General features: G+C 53.5%; 6 protein-coding genes across 6 annotated transcripts; 2 read left to right on the top strand and 4 right to left on the bottom strand.

The window, feature by feature from the left end:
- Positions 1–476: 476 nt before the first annotated feature.
- Positions 477–5,345, top strand: CDC15 (Protein kinase of the Mitotic Exit Network; the record flags this gene model as incomplete). Its single annotated transcript, XM_065757382.1, has 10 exons — positions 477–650; positions 764–898; positions 965–994; positions 1,053–1,117; positions 1,174–1,615; positions 1,675–2,047; positions 2,110–3,107; positions 3,158–3,301; positions 3,356–3,845; positions 3,895–5,345. 10 exons carry the CDS (start codon positions 477–479, stop codon positions 5,343–5,345), a joined length of 4,302 nt encoding a protein of 1,433 aa, XP_065614151.1.
- Positions 5,346–6,001: 656 nt separating this feature from the next.
- N0V96_005360 (uncharacterized protein) lies at positions 6,002–6,797 on the bottom strand (the record flags this gene model as incomplete). Its single annotated transcript, XM_053198231.2, has 2 exons — positions 6,002–6,253; positions 6,660–6,797. The coding sequence occupies 2 exons, from the start codon at positions 6,795–6,797 to the stop codon at positions 6,002–6,004; spliced, it is 390 nt and encodes a 129-aa protein (XP_053044279.2).
- An 871-nt stretch (positions 6,798–7,668) lies between these two features.
- N0V96_005359 (uncharacterized protein) lies at positions 7,669–10,595 on the bottom strand (the record flags this gene model as incomplete). Its single annotated transcript, XM_065757381.1, has 3 exons — positions 7,669–8,700; positions 8,753–9,022; positions 9,072–10,595. The coding sequence occupies 3 exons, from the start codon at positions 10,593–10,595 to the stop codon at positions 7,669–7,671; spliced, it is 2,826 nt and encodes a 941-aa protein (XP_065614150.1).
- Positions 10,596–11,603: 1,008 nt separating this feature from the next.
- Positions 11,604–13,816, bottom strand: N0V96_005358 (uncharacterized protein; the record flags this gene model as incomplete). The annotated part of the gene is made up of 2 exons (XM_053198229.2): positions 11,604–13,672; positions 13,729–13,816. 2 exons carry the CDS (start codon positions 13,814–13,816, stop codon positions 11,604–11,606), a joined length of 2,157 nt encoding a protein of 718 aa, XP_053044277.1.
- Positions 13,817–19,387: 5,571 nt separating this feature from the next.
- Positions 19,388–20,900, top strand: N0V96_005357 (uncharacterized protein; the record flags this gene model as incomplete). The annotated part of the gene is made up of 8 exons (XM_065757380.1): positions 19,388–19,439; positions 20,045–20,064; positions 20,123–20,157; positions 20,212–20,225; positions 20,284–20,298; positions 20,353–20,486; positions 20,543–20,693; positions 20,752–20,900. 8 exons carry the CDS (start codon positions 19,388–19,390, stop codon positions 20,898–20,900), a joined length of 570 nt encoding a protein of 189 aa, XP_065614149.1.
- Positions 20,901–22,646: 1,746 nt separating this feature from the next.
- N0V96_005356 (uncharacterized protein) lies at positions 22,647–24,468 on the bottom strand (the record flags this gene model as incomplete). Its single annotated transcript, XM_065757379.1, has 4 exons — positions 22,647–22,983; positions 23,051–23,159; positions 23,226–23,502; positions 23,650–24,468. The coding sequence occupies 4 exons, from the start codon at positions 24,466–24,468 to the stop codon at positions 22,647–22,649; spliced, it is 1,542 nt and encodes a 513-aa protein (XP_065614148.1).
- Positions 24,469–25,496: the final 1,028 nt, after the last annotated feature.

The raw sequence follows: 25,496 nt of genomic DNA, 5'->3' as shown, positions 1-25,496 counted from the left end.
TTTGTGTGTTTTCGCTGCCGTCATTTCGCACCAGTCTGGGCCTCCCGCGTTTGGGGAAATCGCTCCCACCAGTTGCGCGCCCGCCCTCACGTCACCACCACCCTCGTTCGACCGGCATTCTCTCTCTCCTCACACGCCGCATGCCCACCGACATTTTCGTGGTCTAAACGACTACTCTACCGCAGACACCAAGGAAGAACGAAGCCCCGACGAATCGAGAATAACGTCCCCGAACTGCATCCGACTGGCATGCCGTCCTGCTGCCGGGCAATGTGCAGCGCGCCCTCACCTTTGCCGTAACCGCCGCTCGCTTGACCTCACGATCCTCTTGCACGGCTTTCCTTATTTCGAGAAGGCCAGGTCCTTCCTCTACGGAATCGCTTCTGCTTTGCGACGGTTCATGCCGACACCCTCGAACCCCCGACTACGAGATATCAGCCTGGTGATTGCTCCAGGCCTTCCGTCTGCCAACCACCATGCCCAATCCCTCGCCGCCGTCGTCGGCCTCGTCCTCTGTCGAGCGTCAGTACCATGTAAACGGCAGGGCCGCCGTGGTCGCCTCCCGCGAGAGGAGTTCAGGAACACCGCGAAAGGAGAAACAGGGCCCCAGAGAGAGCTCCGCGCTGCAAGACCCGGGTTTGAAGGATTATGTGCGTATACCCGGCTCTGAGGACTCGTCCGAGAGGGAAAGAAGAAGAGATGTATTTGGGGGAGGAGAAACCACGCTTGAGGGCCGCAAAAGCTGACCAGTTTCCCGATACAGCGTTTGGGAGAATGCCTCGGCAAGGGAGCCTTTGGTTCCGTCTACAAGGCCTTCAACTGGGGAACGGGCGAGGCTGTTGCCGTCAAGCAGATTAAGCTTGCTGATCTGCCCAAGAGCGAGTTGCGCATGATTGAGGTATACTTTGCCCCTCACTCGCTTGTCTTGTCGGTGGGATGCCGAGACTGACCTTGTCCTACCTAGTCTGAAATCGATCTTTTGAAGAACTTGCATGTAGGTGCTCCCGACTTAAGAAATTATACAGGGGCGCTTGAGCTAATAGTGCTTGTAGCATGACAACATTGTCAAGTACATTGGCTTCGTCAAATCGGCAGACTGTCTCAACATCATTCTCGAGTAGGTCGAGCTTTGATTTCTGACTTCATCCGATCATAGCTGACATGTTGGTCCAGGTACTGTGAGAATGGCTCTCTGCACTCAATATGCAAGTCATATGGCAAGTTCCCCGAGAACTTGGTCGGTGTCTACACGACACAGGTTCTGCAAGGATTGCAGTATCTTCACGATCAGGGCGTTATCCACCGAGACATCAAGGGCGCCAACATCCTCACCACCAAGGACGGCAAAGTCAAGCTCGCAGACTTTGGAGTTTCGACGAGCACACTCGCAGGCGGGCAAGACAAGGAAGCACAGGTCGTTGGTACTCCCTACTGGATGGCACCAGAAATCATTCAACTTTCCGGCGCCAGTCCTGCGTCTGATATTTGGAGTGTTGGCTGCACAGTCATTGAGTTGCTGCAGGGCAGGCCGCCGTATCATAATCTTGCAGCTATGCCCGCGCTTTTTGCCATTGTTAATGATGACCATCCGCCATTGCCTGAGGGCATTTCACCGGTTTGCGCCCCGTGCCCCCCTTTTCTCCGCCTGGGACACGTATGACTAACACGACATAGGCGTCTCGCGACTTTTTGATGCAGTGCTTCCAAAAAGATCCAAACCTAAGAGTCACGGCGAGAAAACTTTTACGACACGCGTGGATCATCGGATGCCGAAGAAGCGATGCCCCCGTTTCCAAGGCGCCAGCTAATTTCAGTCAAGCTGTGGAGGAAGTAAAACAGTGGAATAAGGCTCTCAAGTCGTCCGAGAGCTCACTTAGGGCGTCCACCGGTTCCGACAGCGGGGTTCCCGGGATGCAAGGTCATCCCGGGTCGAGATACAGCGCCAACGAACCGCTCCGACCGAGCCTGATCACTCAGCCCAAAGGACCTCTGGCTCTCGCGAAACCGAGACGAACACCCGAAGCCTTTAGGTCTCCAGAGCTTGCTGGTAAGCAATCATTATGTTGTGGTTCTAGTCCGATTAAAGACGGCATATTGACTTGCGAGTAGATGACGACAATTGGGACAACGACTTTGCAACGGCCATTTCTCCGAGCGCACTGCACTTGCCTCATTTGAAGCCACAAGACAACTTTGGCGGGTTGCTCTCTGCAGATAAGCTCAAAGCATTTGCTTCGCTCACGGATGCTCGCAACGATTCTGAAAGTTACGATGACGACTTTGAAGGGGAACTCTTGACTATCAAGGGGCCGGGGCAGTTTACAGATTTCGAGTTCCAGGAACAGACAATTCGTCCGACACCTCGCAAGAAGAGTGACAAGTACCCAGAGCCGATGAAGCAGCAGTCGCCGCCCAAGCCAAGTCCGCGAAAGGCTGGCCATGCGAGAAACCCGTCTCGTCCCAAATCTCCCGTCAAGCCGCAGTTAGGACCCAGCAAGTTTGAGATACCAGCTCCTCCAGATTTGGCCTTCAGGGAACAGAACACAGAAGACTACTCGGATTTGTTCATGGAAAACGATTTCAACGATGGTGGACTGAACCCTTTCATCAAAAAAGTCGACTCTCCTCAGCTATTTCACCCTTCAGATCTCACAAGCTTGCCTCGTTCGACACAATCGCCTGTCCCGGGAAGCTCAAGACGGCCGCCTAGCGCGAAGCTGCGGCCTTCGGTTTTGCCTGATCGGCCCATGCGAAGGACGAGATCATCGATTGAAATTCAAAAATTTGCCGAGGATGAAGGTGACGAAGATTTCTCCGACATTTTCGGTCCCGAAGATGCGGTCACAGAGAGGGAGGAGAGTGACAGAGGCTCAGAAGATGGCGGCCTCATGGTGTTGTCCAAGTATTCCAACAACTCGTGGCTCGGAGACGACGAGGATGAGGACGATCCTTTTGCGTCCATGGACCCAGGGTGGGACGAAATGGACCTGGAAGCAAATATCGCCAGGGACAGACACGCCAGGCTGGCAGGAAAGGTAGAAGAGCTCGTGCGGTCTTTGAAAACGTCAGAAGGAGAGGAAAAGCTGTGCGAGCTATCTGAAGACCTGGTGAGTTCCAAGCCTTTGTGCCCTGCGAGGCGTCTTACTGATGTGTTCAGCTCGCCCTGTTATGGGAAAACACTGAGATCAAAGATCTCATCCTCAGTGCTCATGGCTTGCTGCCGATTTTGGAGCTTCTCGAGCCGTGTACAGTTAAGAGCAGGCAGCAGATGATCCTGTCTCTCCTGAAGGTCGTCAACACTGTACGTTACATTTTCCTTGTGGCATTCGTTGGTACCATGCTAAATCTTTGATAGATTATTTTGGACGATGTCGAGATCCAGGAAAATCTCTGCTTCGTCGGTGGCATTCCGATCATCACTAAATTCTCGGCCCGCCAGTATTCCAACGAAATTAGACTCGAAGCAGCAGCTTTCGTTCGGCAAATGTACCAGACGTCAACGTTGACCTTGCAGATGTTCGTCAGCGCTGGTGGTTTGAATGTCCTAGTCGAGTTCCTCGACGAAGACTTTGACGATGCTCGGGATCTAGTCTTGATTGGCGTCAACGGCATCTGGAACGTCTTTGAGCTTCAGGGCCCAACGCCGAAGAACGACTTTTGCAGAATCTTTTCGAGAAGCAAGATTCTCTATCCCCTTGCTCTGGTGCTCCACAGGGTCCTCGATGAGGAGGGAGAAGATGAGCTCTCCGAACTGATAGAGGGCCGGATTGTCAACATCTTTTACCTATTTTCTCAGGCTGAGAATTACGTCAAGGAAGTTGTCGCTGATCGGCAAGTGTTGAAGAGTAAGTCTCCTATCAGATTCAGCCATGTCATTTACTAATAACTTCACAGGCGTTCTGAAGGATTTGCGACGAATGACACCAAATCACCAAATCACGATGTTGAAATTCATCAAGAACCTTTCCATGCTGTCTACGACGATAGAAACGCTGCACACAGCTGACGCCATTGAGTTTTTGATTGATGTTCTCGGCTACAGCATGAAGAGGGGACACCAGCACTTCCGAGAGATCTCCAACCAGGTCCTCAATACCCTATTCAACCTCTGCCGTCTGAGCAAGGAGCGACAGGAGGACGCTGCTGTTGGTGGTATCATTCCCTTGCTCATGAAAATCATGAACACAGATCGGCCGCCAAAGGAGTTCGCATTGCCCATACTATGCGACATGGCCCACTCGGGAAGCAAGGGTCGCAGATACCTCTGGCAGAACAAGGGACTGGACTTTTACGTCTCACTGTTGGCCGACCAATACTGGCAGGTTACGGCGCTGGATGCAATTTTTATTTGGCTTCAGGAAGAAACGGCCAAAGTCGAGAGTCACTTGCTCGACGGCAAGTTTACAGACGCCATCGTTGCCTGTTTCCACACAAACAAGCTCAACTCTTTCGATGCCAACCTATTGGAGCCCTTGCTGAAGCTTTTGCGCTTGAGCCCTTCGATATCAGGCTCACTGGCCAAGCCGGAGATGTTTGCCGGCATTGGTCAAAGATTAGGCCACAAAAAGGCCGTTGTACGGCTAAATTTACTCCGTCTAGTCCGCAACATTATGGACGCATGCGAGCCGGAGATGCTGGGCATGGGTAACGGAAGCAGCTCCTTGAATGTTAAGCAAGTCAGGTCTCTGTTTGATACGATCCAAATGCTGGCCGACAAGGACACTGCTGTGCTGGTTCGAAATCTCGCATCTGAACTTGTCAAGTCGCACAACGATAGCGAGCTTTATGATATGCCCTCGGAGAGAAAGGGCTCTTCTGGCTCGGTAGCATCCCGACGCTCGGGGTCCGGACCCAGACGGAAATCGTCCTATACGCCGCCTGGACTTCACCATGCCATGTCGATGCCTGCCACACCGACGCAATCTCAGCCCCGCCATCATCGGCTTTCACAAATACCGCCAGGGTCAGGAGGCGCGTATATTGAAGTGGCCGCGAGCCCGAGAAGGACTGCTGTTCAGGAGCGTGAGGCCATCTTATACCGACCTCGGAGCAGGGAAGGTGCAACGAGCATTCCCAGGCGGGTCAGCGGCGAGATGTCCTCAAGTATGCCTACAGGGCCATCCTCGGGCAAAAGCAGGTTGCCTCGCCACTCGTTTGCGAGACCCAGCAGCGCATCTGGGCAGCCTCCTTTGATTAGATCCGAGAGTTCTCTGTCGAATAAAGAGAACTTCAGCAGAAACACATCGGCCGTATCAGCTCCGGCTGCATCACCTGTTCTACCAACGAGCATGGCCAACAAGCGGCGAAGCAGAGCTCCAAGTTCGGACGTCAAATGGTCATCATAGTAAGGGCCGTAACATCTCGGCCATCGCCGGGCTGTACATTCATTTTAGGCTTATTCTCTTTTTCTTTACTGTCTTGCATGTGCGGGATGTCGGCTCGGAGGGCTTTGGCAAAGGATACCTCGTGGGTATACACACGGCTGGCTGGGATGGGGAGAAGGAGGCATGATTTATAACGTTGCACACGTTTTTCCTTTTCTTTTTTTGATATGAGATTAAGGCTGCTATGAGTCTTTTCATGTTGGACGGAGCAAAGATGAGAAGTCAAAAGGGACCGCGCTGAGATTTCTTATGCAAACGTTGGCTCTTCGACGGCGGTAGTAAAAATTCCTCTGGGAGGGGAAAAGAATCTTTTGTCCTTCTTGTTTGCAACTCGGATCATGTGAGGGAGCCTTTTTTTTGGGGCTCCCTGCGATAGCGGATGGCATTAGAAACAAATCCATGGCAAGCAATTGCACCCCCATCTAATGGTCGAGACCGTCCAAAGTTCCCGTGTCTACTCCGTCCTGCGTCCCCAATTTCCCTCTCTACTTTCATGCTGAAATCCTCTCGGAGAAACATCCCCTTTCCACAATCATAGGGAGACATAACTAAGCATCCTCCCGAAAGGAAACTTCTCTTCTCTCCTTCTTGGCCACTCACCTCCTCCGTACGTCCCCTCAAACAAGCCACGCATCACCACCCAGAACCTCACTCCACACCTGTCCCTCGGCCCTCTCGAACCCCTTTGCGTCCTCGACGTCGGCGGCGCCAAAGTTGCGTCCGTACAGGTGCGGGAAGGCGGAGGGGAACTTGCCTGAAGGCGGGAACTCCCATTTCATCGAGCCCGAGGCGGCGAGGGGCGCGTAAGGGAGTTTGAGGAGGTACAGGGTTGTGGCGGTTGAGAAGAAGAGGTTTGCTGTGTTGAGGACCTTTTGTTTTCATTGTAAGTTTGATTTCAGGTAGTTTGGTTCAGGGGGAAGGAAAGAGGGGGTTATTGAGAGTATTGTTATTATGTGTGAGGATGATTGAGGGGGTTCAGACGGCGAGGTCTTCTGGGTTGGAGGTTGTTAAGGGAGTATAAGATGGGGTGAGAGTGTTTTTTGCGGGGAGTTGTATAGAGTCATGTTGTATAATGATGTGGTGGTGGTGGTTGTGAGTATGAGAGTTGAAGGCGAATGTGAAGGGTAAAACTCGAGAGCGGAAGGTTAGGAGGTCATAGACTCGAGAGGGAAGTGCGCGGAGAGAGGGACAGAGATAGAGGGTGGAGGGGACATGAACCAAGACAAACTGAGGATAAGAAGAAGGAGAAAAGCGAGAGAGAGAGATCATTCATACCTGCTCCGCCGTACTCAGATGAATAAAGCCATCGTTACGATCAAGGTCCGAGAGGGGGAACTCGGTCGGCAGCGGCGACGGCGGCGCCTCGGGCACGATTTTGTAAATGTATTGCGGGGTTTGAGCGGGTTCGGCCATGGTTTACACTCTTTACAAGAGGTCTGGATATGGAAAAATTTAAAGGTGTGCGCTGGATGTATATGTCTACTGAACTGGCGATGCTGTGCGTGAGAGACAGAGAGAGGAACAACGACTTCTGAGTGGTTTGTGTGCAAACTGCTTATTTCATCATCCATCCCACCTCCTCCCGCAACCAAAGGTAAAAGGTAGAGTCGAACCACCCCCCCCACTTTCCTCTTATGGAAAACTTCAGCTCCGGCGGCTTACACCGGAGAAGATGGGAACAACACACACTCATCTCACACACATATCACCAAGCGATTGAAACACCACCAAGATCGTCATCAATGGTGTTTTATTGTTACAGAGACCTCCCAGTCCGTGTTTCCTTATCTCATTGATCCCTTTCCACAGCTTTCCCCATACTCCGGGACGAACCACGCCCCAAAGACAAAAAAAACCGCCCCCCACCCTTCCCCACGCCGCGTCCCCAAGTTCCAGCCCAACCACCGTCTCACACCTCCTAGCTTGGATCACTAACTACCGTAAAAAAAGACATCTACAAATTTTTTGCAGATGACTAGTAAACTTTTGCTTTTTTCCTTCTCTCTCCCCCTCCAATCCTACCAGAGATGCTGAAATACCGCTTCGAGTGTGTAGTCAAATTAGATTTGAGACAACCACAGCACACCCCAGCTGCATCCTCTCTATCTCTCTCTCTCCCCTCTTCACCTTTTTCTACTTTGTAGACTTCAAACTCTTGCTTGATATGGCTCAATCTGCGCCCTTTGAAGCAGGCCCACCACCTGAACGTTCTCATCCCCACGCGCGACTGTCGACGCGACGGTTGCTGTTGAATGTTGGGATCCCAGACTACCCTTTCGTCGGCTCAGACTCGCTGGTAGAATAGCAGGTAGGCAACCTTGTTGTCCTTGATGTTGTCCTTGGCCGGCTTGCCCTTGGACGCGGTGCCATTGCCGTTGGCGACGGCGCTCCACTTCTTCTCTCCGCCCTTATCACCGCCCTTGGCAGAAGTGGTGACCTCCTTCCAATCATCACCCTCGTCGTCGTCTGCCATGGCACCGAACCGGTTGGTCGACGCGTCACGCGACGCAGAGCCCGATCGACCGGCATCCTTGGCATCCTCCTCCGCACCGGCTTCGGCCACGTCCTCGCTGCGGACACGCCGGATGATCGTATCATCCAGACGGATCCACTCGTTTTCGTCTTGCCGTCGCACATCCACGGTGTAATGACCGCCGTTGGCTTGCTTGCCGTGGTGGTAGACAACACCGATGAGCCTGTACTTGGGCATGCCAGCACCCTCGGAGACAAGAGCGTTGCGTCGTCGCTTTGACAAAACTTCCGCGGGGAGCTGCAAGTCGAGAGGGTAACCGACCTTCTTGCCGATCTTGGTCGTTCCTTCGGTGTCGAACTTGAAGCGCTTCAAGTGAAGGATGAGAATCGGGGGCAGAGTCTCAATCAGAGTCTGCTTCGTCATGGGGGCAGCATCGCCTTGTAGCCTCTCGGGCACCGTCAGACCCTTGATCGCGTCGACAACGTTCTGAATGTACGGTGCACCAATATCCAGCTGGAGGGATTGGAAAGGTTCGGTAGTCACCGAGTCCTTCACACCAGGACGGCGAAGCTCTGATCGATACTGTCCACTAAATAGACGAGTGATGGGCGTCGTCGAGCTGGCTCCGGATGAGCGAGTCTCGACTGCTCTCTGTCTCGATCCAACTTCGAACCAGCCATCCGCGCCGTCGTTCGACTCAATAACGCTGGCGGCGGAGGATGTAGGCCGGGTTTCAGCGGCCCCGTTGGTAGAGCCACTCGATGACATCACTTGCGCGCATTCTTCGTCGATGGCGTTGAGAATCAAGCCCAGGAACTCCTGGGCATCTTGCTGGTGTCCACGCTGTAGAAAAAAGTTAGCGACATGTAAGAGAATGGGCCACGGCGTAACGTACCCTCATGCTAGCAAACGCCGGGAGAGGCTGGATGGCCTTGTACACAAACTCGGGAATGAACGAATCACCGTATTGCTCCAGCTGCTCGCTCTTCAGCTTCCGGCGCAGTTTCTCGACCGTTTCAGTCGAGTCGATGACCCGGAACTCCCTCATAAACATAATCATGGCATCTATGACGGGCGTGTCGCTCTTGAACTTATGTACAGCCTTCTTGCTGACCTGATCCAGGAAGTTGTAGAATGGCGCACAAAAGAGAAGAACTTGCAAAACCTAAACTGGCATTAGTAAATTTCTCGGCTCGTAGATACAGGATACTGACTGAATTCATGTAGCACATATTGCCGGTGTTGATCAGGCCTCTCGGCTCGATGAACTGAACTTTGGCAGCATTGCTAACGCGGAAGTCTTGGATGGCAGATGCTAGGGAGTTTGTGTTTCCTGCAGAGAAGGTGGGTGCGCTACCGTTGACAGCACCATCGCCATTTGTGGTGGCACCGTTGGCCGCCGCCGGAGCAACAGGGCCGTTGGCAGTGGGCTGCGCCTTGGGAGCAGCGGCGGCGGCGGCTGCGGAGAACAGTCCGCTCCATGACTTCGGGGCCGCCTTGGCGGGAGCTGCCGGAGGAGCCTCGAGCTTCTCTTGCTCCGCACTAGAAACTTCCGTGCCCTCTGTTGCTTCAGCAGGCTTCGCCTCTTGAGATGCAGCTTGCTTGGGCTCTTCTACGGCCTGGCTGACGCTTGTTGCCTTAGCCTCTTTGGGACTGCTCTTTGGGAGAGCTGGGATGACTGGGACGACAGGAACGGCAGGGCGGGACGTCGAAGCGTTCGAGTTGCTTGTCGTGGGTCTGGCCTCAGATCCCGGCACATTCACCTTCGGGCTACCAATGTTTGAGACGCTAGTCGCTGACCTGTCACTCTCCTTAGGAGTTTCAGACGTCAGGGAGTCTGCTCTCAGGGTAGCGCTCTCAGAGTCGGTGTCCTTGGAGCTCCAGGGCGCGGCTTTCTTCGAATCGGCCTTCGCTCGGAGGCTGTCCTCCACGCCGCTTTTGGTGGCCGACTCGAGAGCGCCCTCGTGCTGCTCCACAGGCAGTGTCAGATTCTGAGCATTCGCGCTCATCAATCTTCTGCGTCGCCGTGACTTGGGAGCCCTTCTAGGGAACGGTGCTTGGTCGGGAGGTGTCCAAGGGAGCTTTCTTTGTTTAGCTACGAAGCCAACATGAATAGGATTTGTTGGACTTACTGGTGCGCGGAATTCCTTTACATCTTTGGGAAGCTCTGGGCTCTCGGGAGCAGTGGCAGAGGCAGGGGCTGGGGGCGCCGCGGCCGGGTGGAATGGCTCAGCGAAAGGCGTGACGACTGATGAAGATACGACCGAGGACACCACCGAAGGTGTGACGACTGAAGGCTCGGGCGTAGGTTCAACGTGTGGAAGCGGAGGAGGCGGAGGCGTCTGAACAGGGTTGGCAGCAGGGACGGGAGGCGGGTGATACGGCGTTGACAGAGCAGGCGACGGTTGCGAATACGGCTGGGGAACGCTCACGCCGGCCATGGGGACATATTGAGGTTGAGGCATTGCCTGTGGTGACCGTACATAGGGCTGCTGTTGCTGATAGTGCATGTAGCCAGACGGCATGCCTCCGTTCTGGTACTGATGCGGCAGCTGGTGGTAGTACGGCGTCGGCTGAGCGTAGGGGTTCATGTAGTTTGGATACATGGGCTGCTGTTGATACTGTTGATACTGCTGGTATTGCGCATACGTCGGTTGTTGCTGCATCCTCCGTCTGTTACCTCCTCCGGGACCACCACCCATGTCGACACCTCCTCCTGGCCCTCCGCCCCCCGGCATGGCTTGCCCAGCCGGCAGATGACGATTGTTCATCCTGCCGGCTTGGGAGTCGTGTATTTGCAGTGATCGTCCACGGCTGGAACTATCACTGCCTTGAATCTGCGGCTTCCTTCAACACGGTTGTCGGCGCGTTCGCAATGGAGCGTCGACAGATTGGTCGGAGGTCGGTTCGTTTATCGAGTATTAGGTTGTTTTAATCGTGTGAGATGCACGAGAAGGTAATATTTCCAATCGCCTTCAGTCGTGCGTCGCTCTCGTGAAGGTTGCGGGGAACCGTTGGGAAGAAAATGGGCCCGACTTAAGTATTCCGAACGAGCAAAGAGGGGAGAAATAAAATGAACAAGTTGCTCGACACAGGTGATTAATCGCGCAGACACGGAGGGGCGAGCTGCGATGAAGCCAGCAACGGTGAAGGGTCGAGGACTGGGATGGGACGACGGCTGCGAAGTTAGCTGTGCGGTTGCTTCCAATGGAGATGACAAAAAATTAAGCCGCGCGCGGGAGAGGTAGAACCGTAAACCTGGAGCTAGCGGGCAGCGGGCTCCGGGCTTTGTTGGCGCAATGCGATTGCCTGAGCCGAAGCCTCGTGCACAGATCACTATTCGATCATCGCAGGCTGGAATTGGGCCTCTTCTTCCGCAATTTGCCCGAAATCGGCCCCACTATAGCTGGCTTGACCGGTGAACACACCCCACAGGCTTAGAGGTGAGCTCGGTGAGGCTGGACAACATTCACTCTTCCGTGTCCGGACGGGACTCAAGGATTCACGCGTTGTGGGTGATCCATAGCTCGAGTCTGCGCAGCTACCTTTTAACTTCTTGTTGTTATTGGAGTCTTGGAAATTCCAGTCGCTCATCCCTCCGAAATAGACAATGCATGCTAGCATGGCCTCGACGCTATTGGAAGTCTTGTTACGACGACTCAGTTTGCGCCTAGAACATGTACATCTGCTGTTTCAAACACAATGCTCCTGTGCACCTCGCTGAGAACCCATCCTCGACAGCGACCTCACTCATCCTTGAAGATCCAGCGCCCCCCTCCTCTTATCGCTTCCCGATATCGTTCTTGAATCATTTGCTTCTCCCTTTTCTCGCCTTCTGCCCTCTCCGCCTCGTCTTCCTGCGTAGTAGGGAAATCCGCGTTCCAAAAGCCCGGAGGAGATGCCCTTCGAGAGTAACGATGACGGTGTTTGCCCAACTCATTCGCAAGTTGCCATGTTTTAGCCTCTATCCACAAGTCTTCCTTCTCTGCCTTGGACATCCCCAAGATGATGGTGATTCTGTCACCGAGATAATCCTCAAACAATTTGGTGTCTGATACCGGGGTGCGCTCGACATTGTTCTTTTGAGCCAAAGCCATGGCGCGAAACTGAGGGCCACAGCAATTCATGTCTGTACAACCGGGCAGACAGGCTCTGTCATCTCTGTTTCTGACCACCTCCGAGAATGCATAGTCGGAACCGCCATTGAACTTTGGATTGACCTTGAAGTCCTCGAGCCGTAGGGAAGTGGCAGGTTTATACCTTAATGACCCCTTCTGGGGCGACGGCTGTGCCCCGACAGTCGCACGATTTCGGGACTGCCCGCGAGCTGTGGCAGGCTCCGTGTTCTCTTCGTGCTCCCTTCGACCGATGGGAGCTTCCTTCGACCTGTCCCGGCGCTCCTTGTTGAATGGCAATTCCCGACGCTCGGGAAACTGGGGTCCATCCTCCACCGTTCGGCCTGTATCCCGAAGACGAGGTGCTGACCGTACTATGGCAGGAGCTTTTTCCGGAGATGGTGCATTCAACAGCGTACTCAAGCGACCAGGAGGTTGCGGAGTGCGGAAAAGCCCGGCCGGCTCTCCACAACCTGTCTCATCATAAACAACTCCGTCCTCGGCTAGGTTCCTTATGCCTTGAGCGAGCCCTTTCCTTATTGGCTTCTCCACGGTGTTCAACCCATACGGGCGCACCGGACGAGCGTTAGGGTTGACTGGTGTCAGAACCGCTGGTGAGTTGGGTATCCTGGTGGTCGGAGTGTTGGTGTTGTCGGGCCTGACAAAGACGGGAGCGGCTGCCTGAGCTCGCTCCATGTCATTTTGACCAGGCGTAGCCAGGGCATCGGCCAATAATCTATTCTTCCGTGGCGTGCTTAGTCTCTGACCGACCTCATCCAGGTCCATACTCTCTTGTTGAAGCTGGCTGGTGAAAGGGCCGGTAGTAAGATTCGAGCTCTCAATCTTCACCCTGCGTCGTCCTTGTTGTTCTGAGGAGGAATCGACGTGCTTTCTCTTGCCTACATGGCGCTCAGAGACGATAACAGGCCCGTCGGATGAGGGCTCCGGTTTGATACGAATATCTGAATCCGTTTTGGCGGTCTGTCTCAGCGGTGGAAGAGTAACAACATCAGCGTCCTTACTGCCCTCTGTCGTCTCTCCCTCCGTAGAATCTGTGGCAGGCAAATCCTGCGTCTCAACGTCATCTGGCTGCACAGGAGCTCTCTCGGCAGAATATTGTCGCAAATCCCGCGGGTTGCTGGGTGTCGTCAAGATCCCGGATTCAGGATCGATTGTGAACCTCGAAGCTAAGTGAGCGCGCGGCCTACTTTGTTCCGGAAGGGCTTCTGCTGTGTACGCCGCAGCATCAGCATCACCATCACGTTGCTCCAGAACTTTAATCTTCGTCTCCAATTCTGTCGCATAGTCTTCCCATTTCTTGACCTCCTCCTTCCTCTCGTCCCTTCTCTTATTGAACTCTGCTTTCAGGATCCTAAAGTTCTGGTCCAGGGCAGCATATTTCCGCCGTAGCTTGTGGCTTTCCCGCAGCACGTTCTCTAGGTCGCCTCCATTTCCAGATGCATCTGCAGACGCGGGGTCTGTGTTGGTGGCTTGGTCACTGGTGACATACGTCGGCCGAGGGCTTCCTCGAGATGACTCCACGGAACGATTCTGCTGATGGATTTGGAGGAGTTTCGTCCTCAGCTTCCGATTTTCCTCTTCCAGGCGATCAACCTCGTCGGACCGAGACCTCAATATTTCGAGCTCATCTGTGAGGAATGCGCGTGATCGATCGTCCTCCTTAAGCCTCTGCTCGACCTCTGTTGAGAAGCTAGTATCACATTATCAATACGTCAGGGCATCTACGTGTACATACCGTTGTCAAATTGCTTGCTCACTGTTTCACGCAATGCTTCGAAGGCATCTTGGATAGCCGCCCGGCCTTCCGGCGACCAGTTCTCCATGGTTTACGACGGCAGCTATACCAGGACACTTTGAAGCCTGCTTGGGGTTGTGTGGATGTCAGTTAGGTTGAAGCTGGGTTTCACGTGGATGCGTGGGACGCCAAACTAAGACGCGCCTTCCCTGAAGCGCGTCGTGCCAAGACATTTTCAGATCGATCTACCCGCCACTCAATGATCCGTGCAGCTGTGGCTGAATTCCCCGCCAGCCACTTCTCAACTTGCAGAGCTCTTGCTTCAGCCACCTTACAGCATGCTCTCCTCGAATATCCACTGATGCAAACTTCCTCGACGAGGGTTTCTAGATGTCAATTTCGAACTGTACCTTATCATGCAATGTTTTCGAATTGCAAAAGCCCTATTTCCTACTCCTTATTGATTCGCAGCTCTCGGTACTACTGCAACTTCGGGGTGACCCAAGCACAATGGCCGGCGGTCTGATTCCTTGCACAAACCCTGCAATGGAGACTGACTGCATCGGAGCCACTTCTGCAGTGAGAAGACCTTCGGCGGGGCGCAGGATGGAAACGCAGAGCAACATGCCTTCGAGGCTTCGATCAATTGGTACGGCTGGAATGGCTCGTGATACGGATACTGGTGGGCCTGCACGGCTACTCCGATATATCTACTTACAAACGTTTCAAGGCTAATAAGATTGAAGACACGCTCTGGTCAGTGGGCCCCCCGAAGTTCCCCACGGACTACGGTCGTCCGGCCCGGCAGCTCTTCAACGGTCACCGACCCTAGCGAATGATCGTCATGGTAGACTGCGACATGGGTTGATTCGTCGACCACAAAGCTGTCTTGTCTCTGACTCTGCAAGAGCTCGGTTGAGGCTCGAATTGGCAATGCCGGGCTTCATATATATCTCGCCCCTCGACCTTGCATACCCGCGGAAACACCGGACCACTGATCAATCTGATGACCACAAAGCGCCACGTTTGCAATACCAGACTTGAGGGAAACCGACTTATCACAGACGGGGCTAGGAGTACCACCATCTGTTGTTGAAAGCATATGTGGGAGCTTGGGGATATCCGGTGCTCAACCTGGCTGTCGCGTTGTACTTGCTTAGGATGGCCCAGAATTGCTCTCGACAACACACGCAGCAACGCAAAGCCAAGCTTTCAAAAGCATGTCGCACGTGGTCAGCGACTCTCTCTGCACGGCCTGGTGAAGGTGCTCGGTGTTCCGCTGTTGGTAGAAGCTGCAAATTCGTCCCAGCAGCCCACAAGATCTTTCGCACCCGATGCCTGTTAGGCGTTGCGAGCCCTGTTGATTGCTGTAGCCAGTCGATGCCACGTCTCCGCTCGAGAGATATGTGGCAGACAATCTAGCGGACAAATGCCGGTATCCATGAGCAGGCCCCATTGCTGGTCTCCGCGCCGCCCCTATGACTTACGGGCTCTCCTGCATATTACTGCGGTGGTTTGTGGTTACATGCCGTTCTAGCGTCTTGGGTCGCAGGTGCGGCCTCGAAGAGGCCAGTGGTCCGGTAGAGACTCCACACAAGTCGCATTCGAGAATGCTTCACATTTGCAGAGATGCAATGGCGCCGTCATGTTTTCCCGGCGTCCGCCCATGGAGCTGTTTCGGGCAGGTCGCGACCATCGCCGCTTCATTTCTCGGGTGACAGGCCTGCGGACTATGCGCCTGGAGCCCACGAGGTCCGCGAGGAAGCCCGTTTGCTGCGTTGCAGTGGTTGGACACAAACCACAGTTAACGATACCTAGCTTGCAGCTGCAGCAGACATGGATTTAGTTGCACAGTGCACCCAATTTGTTGCGCGTTTGTTGCGTAATGGCTGGCTAAGCGAGAGAACATTCGATGGAATATCGTTGCCAACCAACAATTGCGGCGACAACGGGCACAAGCGAAGACCATCGAATTGAACGACGTGCGGAAGGCCAGTAGGCCAGGGCAAATTTCTTGGCAGTTGTGCAAGCGTCGCGGATAAGGGAAGGGCTGCCGGCGTAGCAAAGTACGAAGCGAAGTGGCCGTCGGTTGAAATGGGTGACCGGGTTCATCCGGTCTACATGATTTCACAGGCCCGGGCGAAAAGCTTACCACCAACCTGAAAGGGAAGACTGGCCGAGATTGAACGCGGCAGATCTGACCGGACCGGAAGTGCATCTCGATGGAACGAACCAATCCTCTGCTCTGGTTCGCCTGGATGGCATGGCTAAATGCGTTTCCGAAACTTGAAAGTGGAATGAAACTCGTGGGATTTGTGCGTTTATTCCTCCAGTGAGATATCACGAAAAGGAGCTTGGGGTGAAGAGGAGGTTGAAAAGGACGGAGCCGATGATCAAGGCTTTTTCGTCACTTTGGTCTTCTCTCTTCCGTGAATGGGGTTTACCTTTTGATGAGGGGGATGCTGTCGATCTGGAGGGGCCGTCCAAGCCTCGGTTCGGTTTAAACCTACTTTGATGACATCTCCGACAGGGCTGTTTATCAGCCTGTGTGCCTGTGCCCTGGGGCAGCAGACGGGCAGGACGTTCAAGGCAGATGGTTCTTGAATCGAATGAGAGGGTGACGACGAGACACCATGACACGGCAAGCTTTCTGAGAGCCATCCTCGAATGTCGGTGTTCCGCCAATGATCTGCAGCAAGTTCACGAGCTTTTTGAAGCTAAAGCCGGAGCTGGAGCTAGAACCAAGCACACACCACCGACACCAGCAGTGCGAAGGGACCACAGTAAGGCATGTGTCATCCCACGGACGCACGACCATCAACAGCAACAAGTGGCCACTGGCCATGCCAGGATCGCGGGGTACGAAACTGAGGCATATGTAGCCGAGACTTCCCAACACAGGGTTAACAATACGCGGATTATGGGCATGCAAAGAGCGCTCGTACGGTGTAACCTCAGGTAAATTATTCAGACATTACATGGACAGACAGAGCCCGCTGCCCAGGACGCTGCCCAGGACGCCCGACAGCTGCTAGAGACAAAACTTACCAGCGACCACCTCTCACTCAAGCGCAAGCAGGGCTCACCTTACCTGATTGACGACACAGTGTGAGCCAGTATATCCGCGATTCCGCTGTGTACGAGATTCACCCCTCTTTCATTATCAGGCTCTGCAGAGTATCCGTACAGGCTGCATGAGGAGGGGCAGCAGCTGTGGCAGTCTGGCAGAGACTTGTGAGACGGGAGACTTATCAAAGCCCACTCATCGGGTGAGGTGGGAGCGTAATAAGTGAGAGACCACTGAGAGGAGCAGCATGAGTATGAGAGGAGCGTGTGATGAGGGGCTGCTCAGGACAGGACAGGGAGAGATGCAAGGGACGGGAGCACAGTGGCACGAAATCAAGGATTTCCGACCCCTCGTAGGGATGGAAGGGGTTTAGCGAGGTTTGGGGCATCCCATTTCACGAGTGCCTTGGGGCCTTGGGTAACTTTGGGGCCGGGCCTGGCCTGCCATTTTGGCCTGCCAATGCTGCCATTTGACATACCTCTCGGCGATTTTTAGAATCTTACACAGGGGTACCCCACCTGCCTGCCTTCGACATGCTGAATTTTCTGATTGGTATTTTTGTTTTCCCCATGGCAGAAAAAAAAAAGTGTCGAAAAAAATGGAGGGGCAAAAGTGAAATACGGACTGCGCGAGGACAGCGACGGATGGTGGGGAGGAGGGGGTCTCATGAGCAACTCTAGTCTCTACCTAGCAATTCACTTCATTCGATCGATTCAAGTGAAAGAAAAGGCACTTTACTTTTACCGTAACCAACCCGGTCTAGAGCATCGACGATGTGAAATTGAATTTGTAGAGTCACCTGCCTTTGAGTTCACCGTCCCTGGAGTTTACGAAGAGAAGGGCTTGAATGAAGCGCTTCCATTGCCCCCAACGGCTTCTTCTCCGTTCCTCTTTCCCCCCCATCAGCAATGTTAGAGTTTGGTGTCCCGTCCTGTCCGGCCTTTTTGGAAGGTTCTTTAGGCTATCAGAAACCTGAGCTTCGAGTGTCTTCATCTCAACTTTTTGAACCTTCATCGTCATGGGGGGCCACCCAAGTCTCCAGGGAATTCCGAATACCTACGTAATGCGGTATGAACATGACCATGACCGTAGTAGCCCTTAATGGTAAGCCCAGTCCGGGTCACTTCCCGACGCTGCATTTTGTGAGGCAAACTAGCTGCCGCCCCTTTTGGCTGGCCTGATTCTGCCCAAGGTGTCCCAACTTTGTCATTGTGCCCTACCAGTACCTATCTGAAGCTGACAGACAGCACAATCTCATCTTTGGCTATGGGGAAAAGGCGCCGGCGCATTTCGGGCATTGATGGCTACCTTAGGTTATGAGAGCTGTGGGCTGTAGCTAGGCACAGGCACAGGCACAGGCACAGGCACAGGCACAGGCATATGAGGCAAGGCAGGCCAGCCATGTTCATAGATAGTTGTGAGGGGAACGGGAGATGAACAGGCACCTTATTGGAGTACTCGACAAACGTGAGACCGGTATCTCATATCCATGTTGAACTGGCCATGGTACAGATGTGTCTATTGTAAGACTGAGAAGGAAGCCCGTCAGATTCATAACGATGATTATGACAACATCAAGAGCATTCATTTGCTGAATAGTATGACGGCAAGTGAGTGTGCTGAGAGAGTTGAAGTAAGGTGAAGTGAGGTTAGCCAACCGTGTCAATCTCCGTCTCACACACACACACACACACACACACACACACGCTCATCTTTCATGGGCACTCCCGTCACCAAGTTGCAATCAAACACAAGTGCCGCCTGCTCGGTCCAAGCCAGAAAAGCCCAAGGAAAGGCCAGAAGGGGGCATCCAGAGTCTAGAGACGGGTTCTTCCCCTTATTAGAAGGGACTTGCCTATCTGATTGGTGCTCCGGCGCCTACCCATCTACCAGATTTTCTTGGGCTCCACAAGGCGGTCTGACAATCCAAATTCGCTGCCTTTTCTTTTTTAACCTTGGCCACTCCCTGGCCGCAACGACCATTTCCCTCCCCTTCTCTCCCACAACACAAAACCACCACCACTCATCGTAAACCTTGCAAAACCACTGCGAAAAAACACCCCTCCTTTTTTCTTCGAGCAGAGATTTTTGATCACGGCTCGATTATCCGCCCTTCATACGTGAGTATAGCCTTTTCTTCCTGATCGTCGTCCACGGGGAGGAGAGAGATAGCCCCTCCTTTCACCAATATGGGATATTATTCAACTCGACTGGGATCCCGTCATCGATATCACCAAAACCCCTCCAGAGCTTGCCAGCTGCCAACCGCAAATTCACCTCTTGTATCTGACGAGGGCGGCGCACACACGCACCTCCATCTCCAACTTCCCCACATCGCGCACCGCACACACACAACACACAAGCGCGCACACAAGCACACACATGCCACTTGCCCCTCCCCACGTCAACCACATTGCGACAAGGCCGTCTTTCGCCTCCCAGATCTTTTTCCCTTCTCACACGAAAAGCTTGGCTCAATTCCTCCCCTCGACAATCTCAAATCACCTCATCAACTTTGCCGTTATTCTAACGCCTTTCTTCCAGTTCTGAACACTACCGTTACTACTCCTAACCAACCCAATATCAATCGCAATGGATTTCCAGGGATCTGCCGGCGCCCCCCAGGCTCGCACCTGCTTCACCTGTGAGTAGCCTTCCCAGCTTCGGCGCTTCCCCCGTCTCACCTCTTTTCCAACCTACGCGCTGCTTTTCATGCTTTTCAATTTTTCCACTTTCCTTTCTGTGGGTGGCTTTGTGGCTTTCGGTATCAACTGGCACTTTATTCCGAGATCTGGTTGCCATTGGTTCACCGAGTCCTCACCGCTTCCACTCGGAGCTTTTCCAGCCTGTTATTGGTGGCTGTTTCATTTGTGCAGCTTACTTCTGGGCCCCTTATTTTCCGAGTTCAAATTATCATGTGTCCACCGGATCTAGAGGTTGCTGGCAAAAAGCGGGCGCTGAGAGCTCTATCAAGCATCTATATGATTTTCAAGTTGGTGTTTGGTGGGGCCTTCTCAGCACGAAGCTGGAATCATCACTTGGAAAGAGGCCTGGCAAAGCATTCGCGTTGGTGAAATCGCGTTGCCAGCTTCACATACCTGGACCAGATCTGTCAAAGAAGCCGCTTGTATGCCCTTACTGCGTCATCTCACTGACTCTGAGCTGGAATGCCAGTGACACCTTGATCCTGTCTTTCCCCCAAACGTCGTTACAATTCATGAGCGTAAGAGTCTGACCAGAGATATTTAGGCGGTGCTGCTGGTCACCAGGTACGACTTGCTGGAGGATATTACAATGCCTAGCTCTCGACTTACTGACTCTTTCTAGGCCCGCGAGTGCCCTAACCGTGGCGCCGCCAAGTGGTACGTTGATTTGATCTTATTTGCCTGATTTGCTCCACACTGACTTGGATAAAGCTACAACTGCGGCAGTGAGTTTTGATGTATCTGTATGTTGCCGACGAGATGACTGATTGACGTTCGCTTTAGACGAGGGTCACATGAGTAAGTCCTTTTGAAGATGTCCACGATATTGATTGTTGACTAACATGCTTGAAGGCCGTGACTGCCCCGAGGGCCCCAAGGACACCAAGTCCTGCTACCGCTGCGGCCAGGCTGGCCACATCAGCCGCGACTGCCCCCAGGGAGGCAACGTCGGTGGTGGTGGCCCCTCCAGCTCCGAATGCTACAAGGTCCGCTTTGCCTTATCTTGAACGCGATATCTACCAGTACTAACACAATGTAACAGTGCGGTGAGGTCGGTCACATTGCCCGCAACTGCCCCAAGGCCGGCGGCGGCTATGGTGGCGGCTACGGTGGTGGCTACTCCGGCGGTGGTGGCTACGGCGGTGCCAGCCAGAAGACCTGCTACTCTTGCGGTGGCTACGGCCACATGTCTCGTAAGTGCCCGAGATGGTCTCCAGATCGTCAATTCGACCTTGCTAACATACCACGAAGGCGACTGCACCAATGGCTCCAAGTGCTACAACTGCGGCGAGAACGGCCACTTCTCCCGCGATTGCCCTAAGGAGTCTTCCGGCGGCGAGAAGATCTGCTACAAGTGCCAGCAGCCCGGACACGTCCAGTCCCAGTGCCCCAACAACTAAGTCTGCGATGACTATCGGCGATGAGTTGTCTGCCTTCCCGGCAGACTCGGTTTCGAGACAGTTCGACGGCTCCGAGGCCACCGTGGCTCACTTTTGCGATATCAACTAGGCATTGCGGATGCTTTGTACATTTCCTTTTTTCACCCTCGTCTTTTTTTTCGTCTTTTCTTCCTTGCTCTCATGTTCTCACGGCAAACAACTCTGGGACTCGGCCCGCGGAAAAGTTTTACACGGACAACGGCATATGAATCACGGCTTTTTCTTAACGCACCAAGATACACCTTTCGCATTGGGTCCGCCACAACCTCGGCAAAATGCGGGGTTTGGTTCGGATCGTTTGGATGACGATGGCACAGCAACGCAAAAGGGAGACACAAGCTTTTGCGCTGATCTCTTCTCCGGGTTTTCTTTTTATGGAAAAGGAACTGAGAGGAGGGGAGTAAAGCAGGCAGAGTGGGAGGGCCTCTTTTTTGTGGGCCGGAATAGCTTTCGACCTCTGATAGACTTGGTCTTCGTTGCATCTGAGCAGTCTGGGAAAAAAATGGACTCTCAATGGTAACGACGACCTGGGCAGTGTGGGCCGTTCTAAGCGGTCATGGCTGTCGTTCAGGGCAGGGAATGGAAAGTTTGCGTCGTAACCTCTTTCTTGTGCTCTGGTCCAGTATCCGTTACAGTGCCCGTGATGTATGTCCTTCCTGCTAGAACGGTTATGAGGCAGAAGTACTTCTTCTGCCCGGCGTGTTAATGAGACGTGAACGTTGACGACCACGGCCCAAAGTCCGTCCCAAACAAGAAAAGACAAATATTTCTGAAACTTGGGGGGTGAGCGCGTCGTCCCAACGCTGGAAAGTCTCCCCGTTGTCAGACTCGCCCGCTGCAAACTTTCGTTTCCATCCGTGCTAAGGTATTATTAGTAGGCGATGACTCTCAAGAATGTGCCTTTGCTTCCTTTTTGGTACTCGATCGGCCCCCTCCGAAGAGTTGGCTACGAACCCCTGGATGGAGGGAGACTTGAGGAGTTTTCAATTCCATCACAGATGAGATCTTAAGATTGTGCTTACCAAACAAGTTAGAAAGATGCTACTAGAGTGTTATAACTTAGATATGCAATATGGGAGTGTGTTCAATTCTTTGAGAGGGGGATTCAAGTATCTTAATCTCAGACATACTTGTCTTGGGCAACTGCCCCCCTCGCGCGCCCCGGAAAAGTGCAACGCAGCTAGCCCCGTTCGAAACGAAACCCTATTGCCCGCCTACGTGTCTACCTACTTTTTGTGTCTTTTACCTTTGAGCAGAGCACACTGATCATCGTCTCGTCTTGTTCCCAGTGTATATCCGAACTCTATTCAAACTCACGAGAGAGAAGGGAGAGGGATGGGGATTGGGGTTGAGAGAGAGAGAGAGAGAGAGACAAGGTTCGGGTAAAGGTTGGCCGGGAAAGGATTGGGGAGGGAGGCTTGTTGATTGAGGATGGGCTAGAGGTAGGCGATCGTCCAATGTTTACTTTTCCCTTTCTTCGAGTTTTCGTCCAAGAAAAAGGGTTTGCGTGAGGTATTCCAGAATGATTCCTTTTACAGTACAGATATATAGCTGACAAACAAGCCAGCCCCCTTTCTTCGTCCCGTCTCGATCACGAGAGCGCAACCTCTACGTGGCGCAGTGTATGTAGCCTCCTCATCCACAACGGCGGACAAATCCGGCACAGTGACAACATCCATGTTATCCCATAACCCAAGATATATTCCCTTATAACCTCGACTTGGGCATAAACTTCATAGCCTGCCTAACGCCCAAATCACCCAACACCTCCTCCGCGCCGCCGAGGATGGCATCAAACTTGTACGTGCGGTTGAACATCTCAATCACACGGCCCATGCCCGTCCGCGTGAGCCCGCGGCCGCCCCAGATCTGGACCGACTCGTCGGCAATCTCGTGCGCGGCACGGGTGGCGCTCATCTTGAGGAGGCCAATGGGCCCGCCAAGGTGTTTTGCTTGTTCCTTGTAGGGCATCGAGTTCATCTGGTAGGTGATTGTTTCGAGCCAGGATTGGTGGGATTCTGTGAGTGCAATCATCTTTGCGAGTCTGTTGGGGTGTATGTGTAAGTGGAAGTTCAGGGCTCAGGGTAGAGCGTTGGTGGGGGGGTGCTTACTTGAGGCGGATGACGGGTTGGTCAATGAGACGCTTGCCGAAGACGAGACGCTGGTTTGCCCAGAGGAGACACTCTTCGACGACGGCTCTGCATTGACGGATTGTGGCACCTAGTTGAATCACGGTCAGCACTAATCCGAATCTTGGGGGCGAAATGCCTGGTGATGAAGACTTACAAGCCATGGTCCACCGCTCGTGGTTGAAGTTGCTAAGGATGACGTGAATGCCCTTGTTCTCCTGGCCCAGCAAGTTCTCTGCTGGAACCTTGACATTGTCAAAGGTGACGAAACCCGTTCCTGCGGCTGGAGAGTAGGATGTCTTGATAGGCCTGGTCTCAACCCCTTCGCCTCTCTCTATAAGGAGGACGCTGAGGCCCTTGTCTGTCTTCACACCAACAACAAAAAGAGAACAGTACGTGGCGTTCGTTATCCATTTTTTGGTTCCATTGACGATCTGTTTCATGATTTAATTAATTAATGATCAACTTGTGTTGTGGTGTTGTGGTTGTGGTTGTGGTTGTGGTTGTGGTGGTGATGATCTCTGGGGGTTGTGGTTGTGCTGGTTGCAGTAGTTGACGGGAATAGAAAATTGCGGACTCACATAATGTTTTCCGTCAGGTGTCTTTTCCGCAGTGGTTCTAATACCTGCAACATCACTTCCAGCAAATGCTTCGGTAATGGCCAAGCAAATCTTGTCTTTGCCGCTGAAAACCGAATCCGCGACGCGTTTGCGCAGCGACTCGGAGTTGGCAAAGTTGAGCACGACGGGCAGTCCAATAGTCATACCCGCAAGCATGCCGTCCTGAAAACCACGGCAGTTGGTCCGGGCCATCTCCTGGCTAAGAATCATGTCGTGGAAGTAATCAAACTCCTCGCCCTTGACGGCGCCGCCTAAGAGCTCTACACCATGAAGGTGTTTGCCAGGCCCGAGACGCATGTGTAGCACTCCCGCCTTGGACATCTTATCAATGAGCTCCTGGGGGATGACTTCTCCCTTCTCCTCGCATTCAAGGGCCACGGGGGTGATGTGCTCGTCGGTGAACTTGCGAATGGCCTTTTGCAGAGAGCGATGCGAGTCGTTGAAGTAGGGGGACTTGAATTGCGGCGTGAGCCAGGTAGGCTCGGCGTACGGCACGGGGGATAGCTCGCCAGGGCCAGTGACGACAACCTGGGGCTTCTCGCCCTCGACGGTGCCGATGACGAGGGTCTTATCGTACTTTGTGAGGACATCCTGACGGTGGAGGTTGTAGAACTGGGTTGTGGCATCCTGGCCCGCGACCTGACGAAGGACAGCCTCGCCACCGGGGTGACCCATGGCGAAGTCGGTCAGGTCGTAGACTTTGGAGTCGATGATGCACCAGAGGGAGTCCTCCGTGTTATTCTTTGCGACCTCATCGCGAGAGAACGTCTTCGCGGCCATAATGGGCAATTTGAAGTTCGTGGTTGGACACCTTTGTTGCTCGGGCTAATGAGAAGGAATCGAAGGGACAAGCTGACGGCGGGGTCTAGCAGTCGAATTGGGGGTTCGATTCGTCTACGGGAGATGGGATGTCCGTCGATGTGGGAGGAGGAAGAGAGGTTGAAGTCGGCTCTTCAGAGTGTGGGTTCACGAGGATTAAGAGAGAGTCTGAGCAGATCGCACCGGCGGTCAGGTCATTCTAGTTGAGGAGGCAGTGCGTCTCTCGGCTGACATCGGTCTGGGGTTCTACCGTTCTAGGGGGAATAGGCGGCGTCCAGCCATGTCTGGAAATCGTGCCGCGAGCCTCGGCTCTTGTGGAGCGTGGGCGACCTTCCGGGTTCGTGCTGATATTCGGCGGAGCTGTGATTGGATGGCGGGAGGCTGGGGAATGAGATGGCGTCTGGGGGATGCCATTTTAGTCTGGCCGGGGGGCAGCGGGGGCATATCGAGAACTAAAAGCTTTGTGTTTGCACTTCGGAGTCTACCGCGGCCTTTGTTGATTAATCACTCCAGAGACCAATAGAACCAGAAGACCCCTAATCGAAATTGACTTTTGCTACTTGATGGGAATTCGAGGGACATCCTGCTGCGAAACTTTGCTCCAAAGTAGACATGATCGCTGGTTGAGATGTCTGAAGGACTGCGCGACGCGACAGAGCCCCCTGTTGATGCTCCCCACAATGGCGGGAAGCTTTTACCCCGCAGAGGGGCCGTCTCCCCCGTGCAGTTGCATCCCTCAAGTCAATAATGAGATTCCGAGGTTCGATGTTCCCTTTCAGTAAACAGAAATTCGGCCAAGTCTGCTCACACAGAGCGGCTCGACCACAAGCAATGAGTCTTCAGTCGCCTCATGGATATAAGTTGTCAATAATGCAACATTCCAGAACAAACAATCAAGGACGTGTACGTTGCAACTCGTAGCTTGGGGAGGTCGGCCCCCAAGCTCTCAGTGTCTTCGATAGCACCTTGGGCCTGATCAGACGGCGAAC

The sequence above is a fragment of the Colletotrichum fioriniae genome, assembly GCF_027942845.1.
Source record: "Colletotrichum fioriniae strain IMI 355084 chromosome Unknown scaffold_5, whole genome shotgun sequence".
NCBI lineage: Eukaryota > Fungi > Ascomycota > Sordariomycetes > Glomerellales > Glomerellaceae > Colletotrichum > Colletotrichum fioriniae.
Note: the sequence above shows the minus strand (reverse complement) of the source record. Positions and strands in the feature narration are given on the sequence as shown.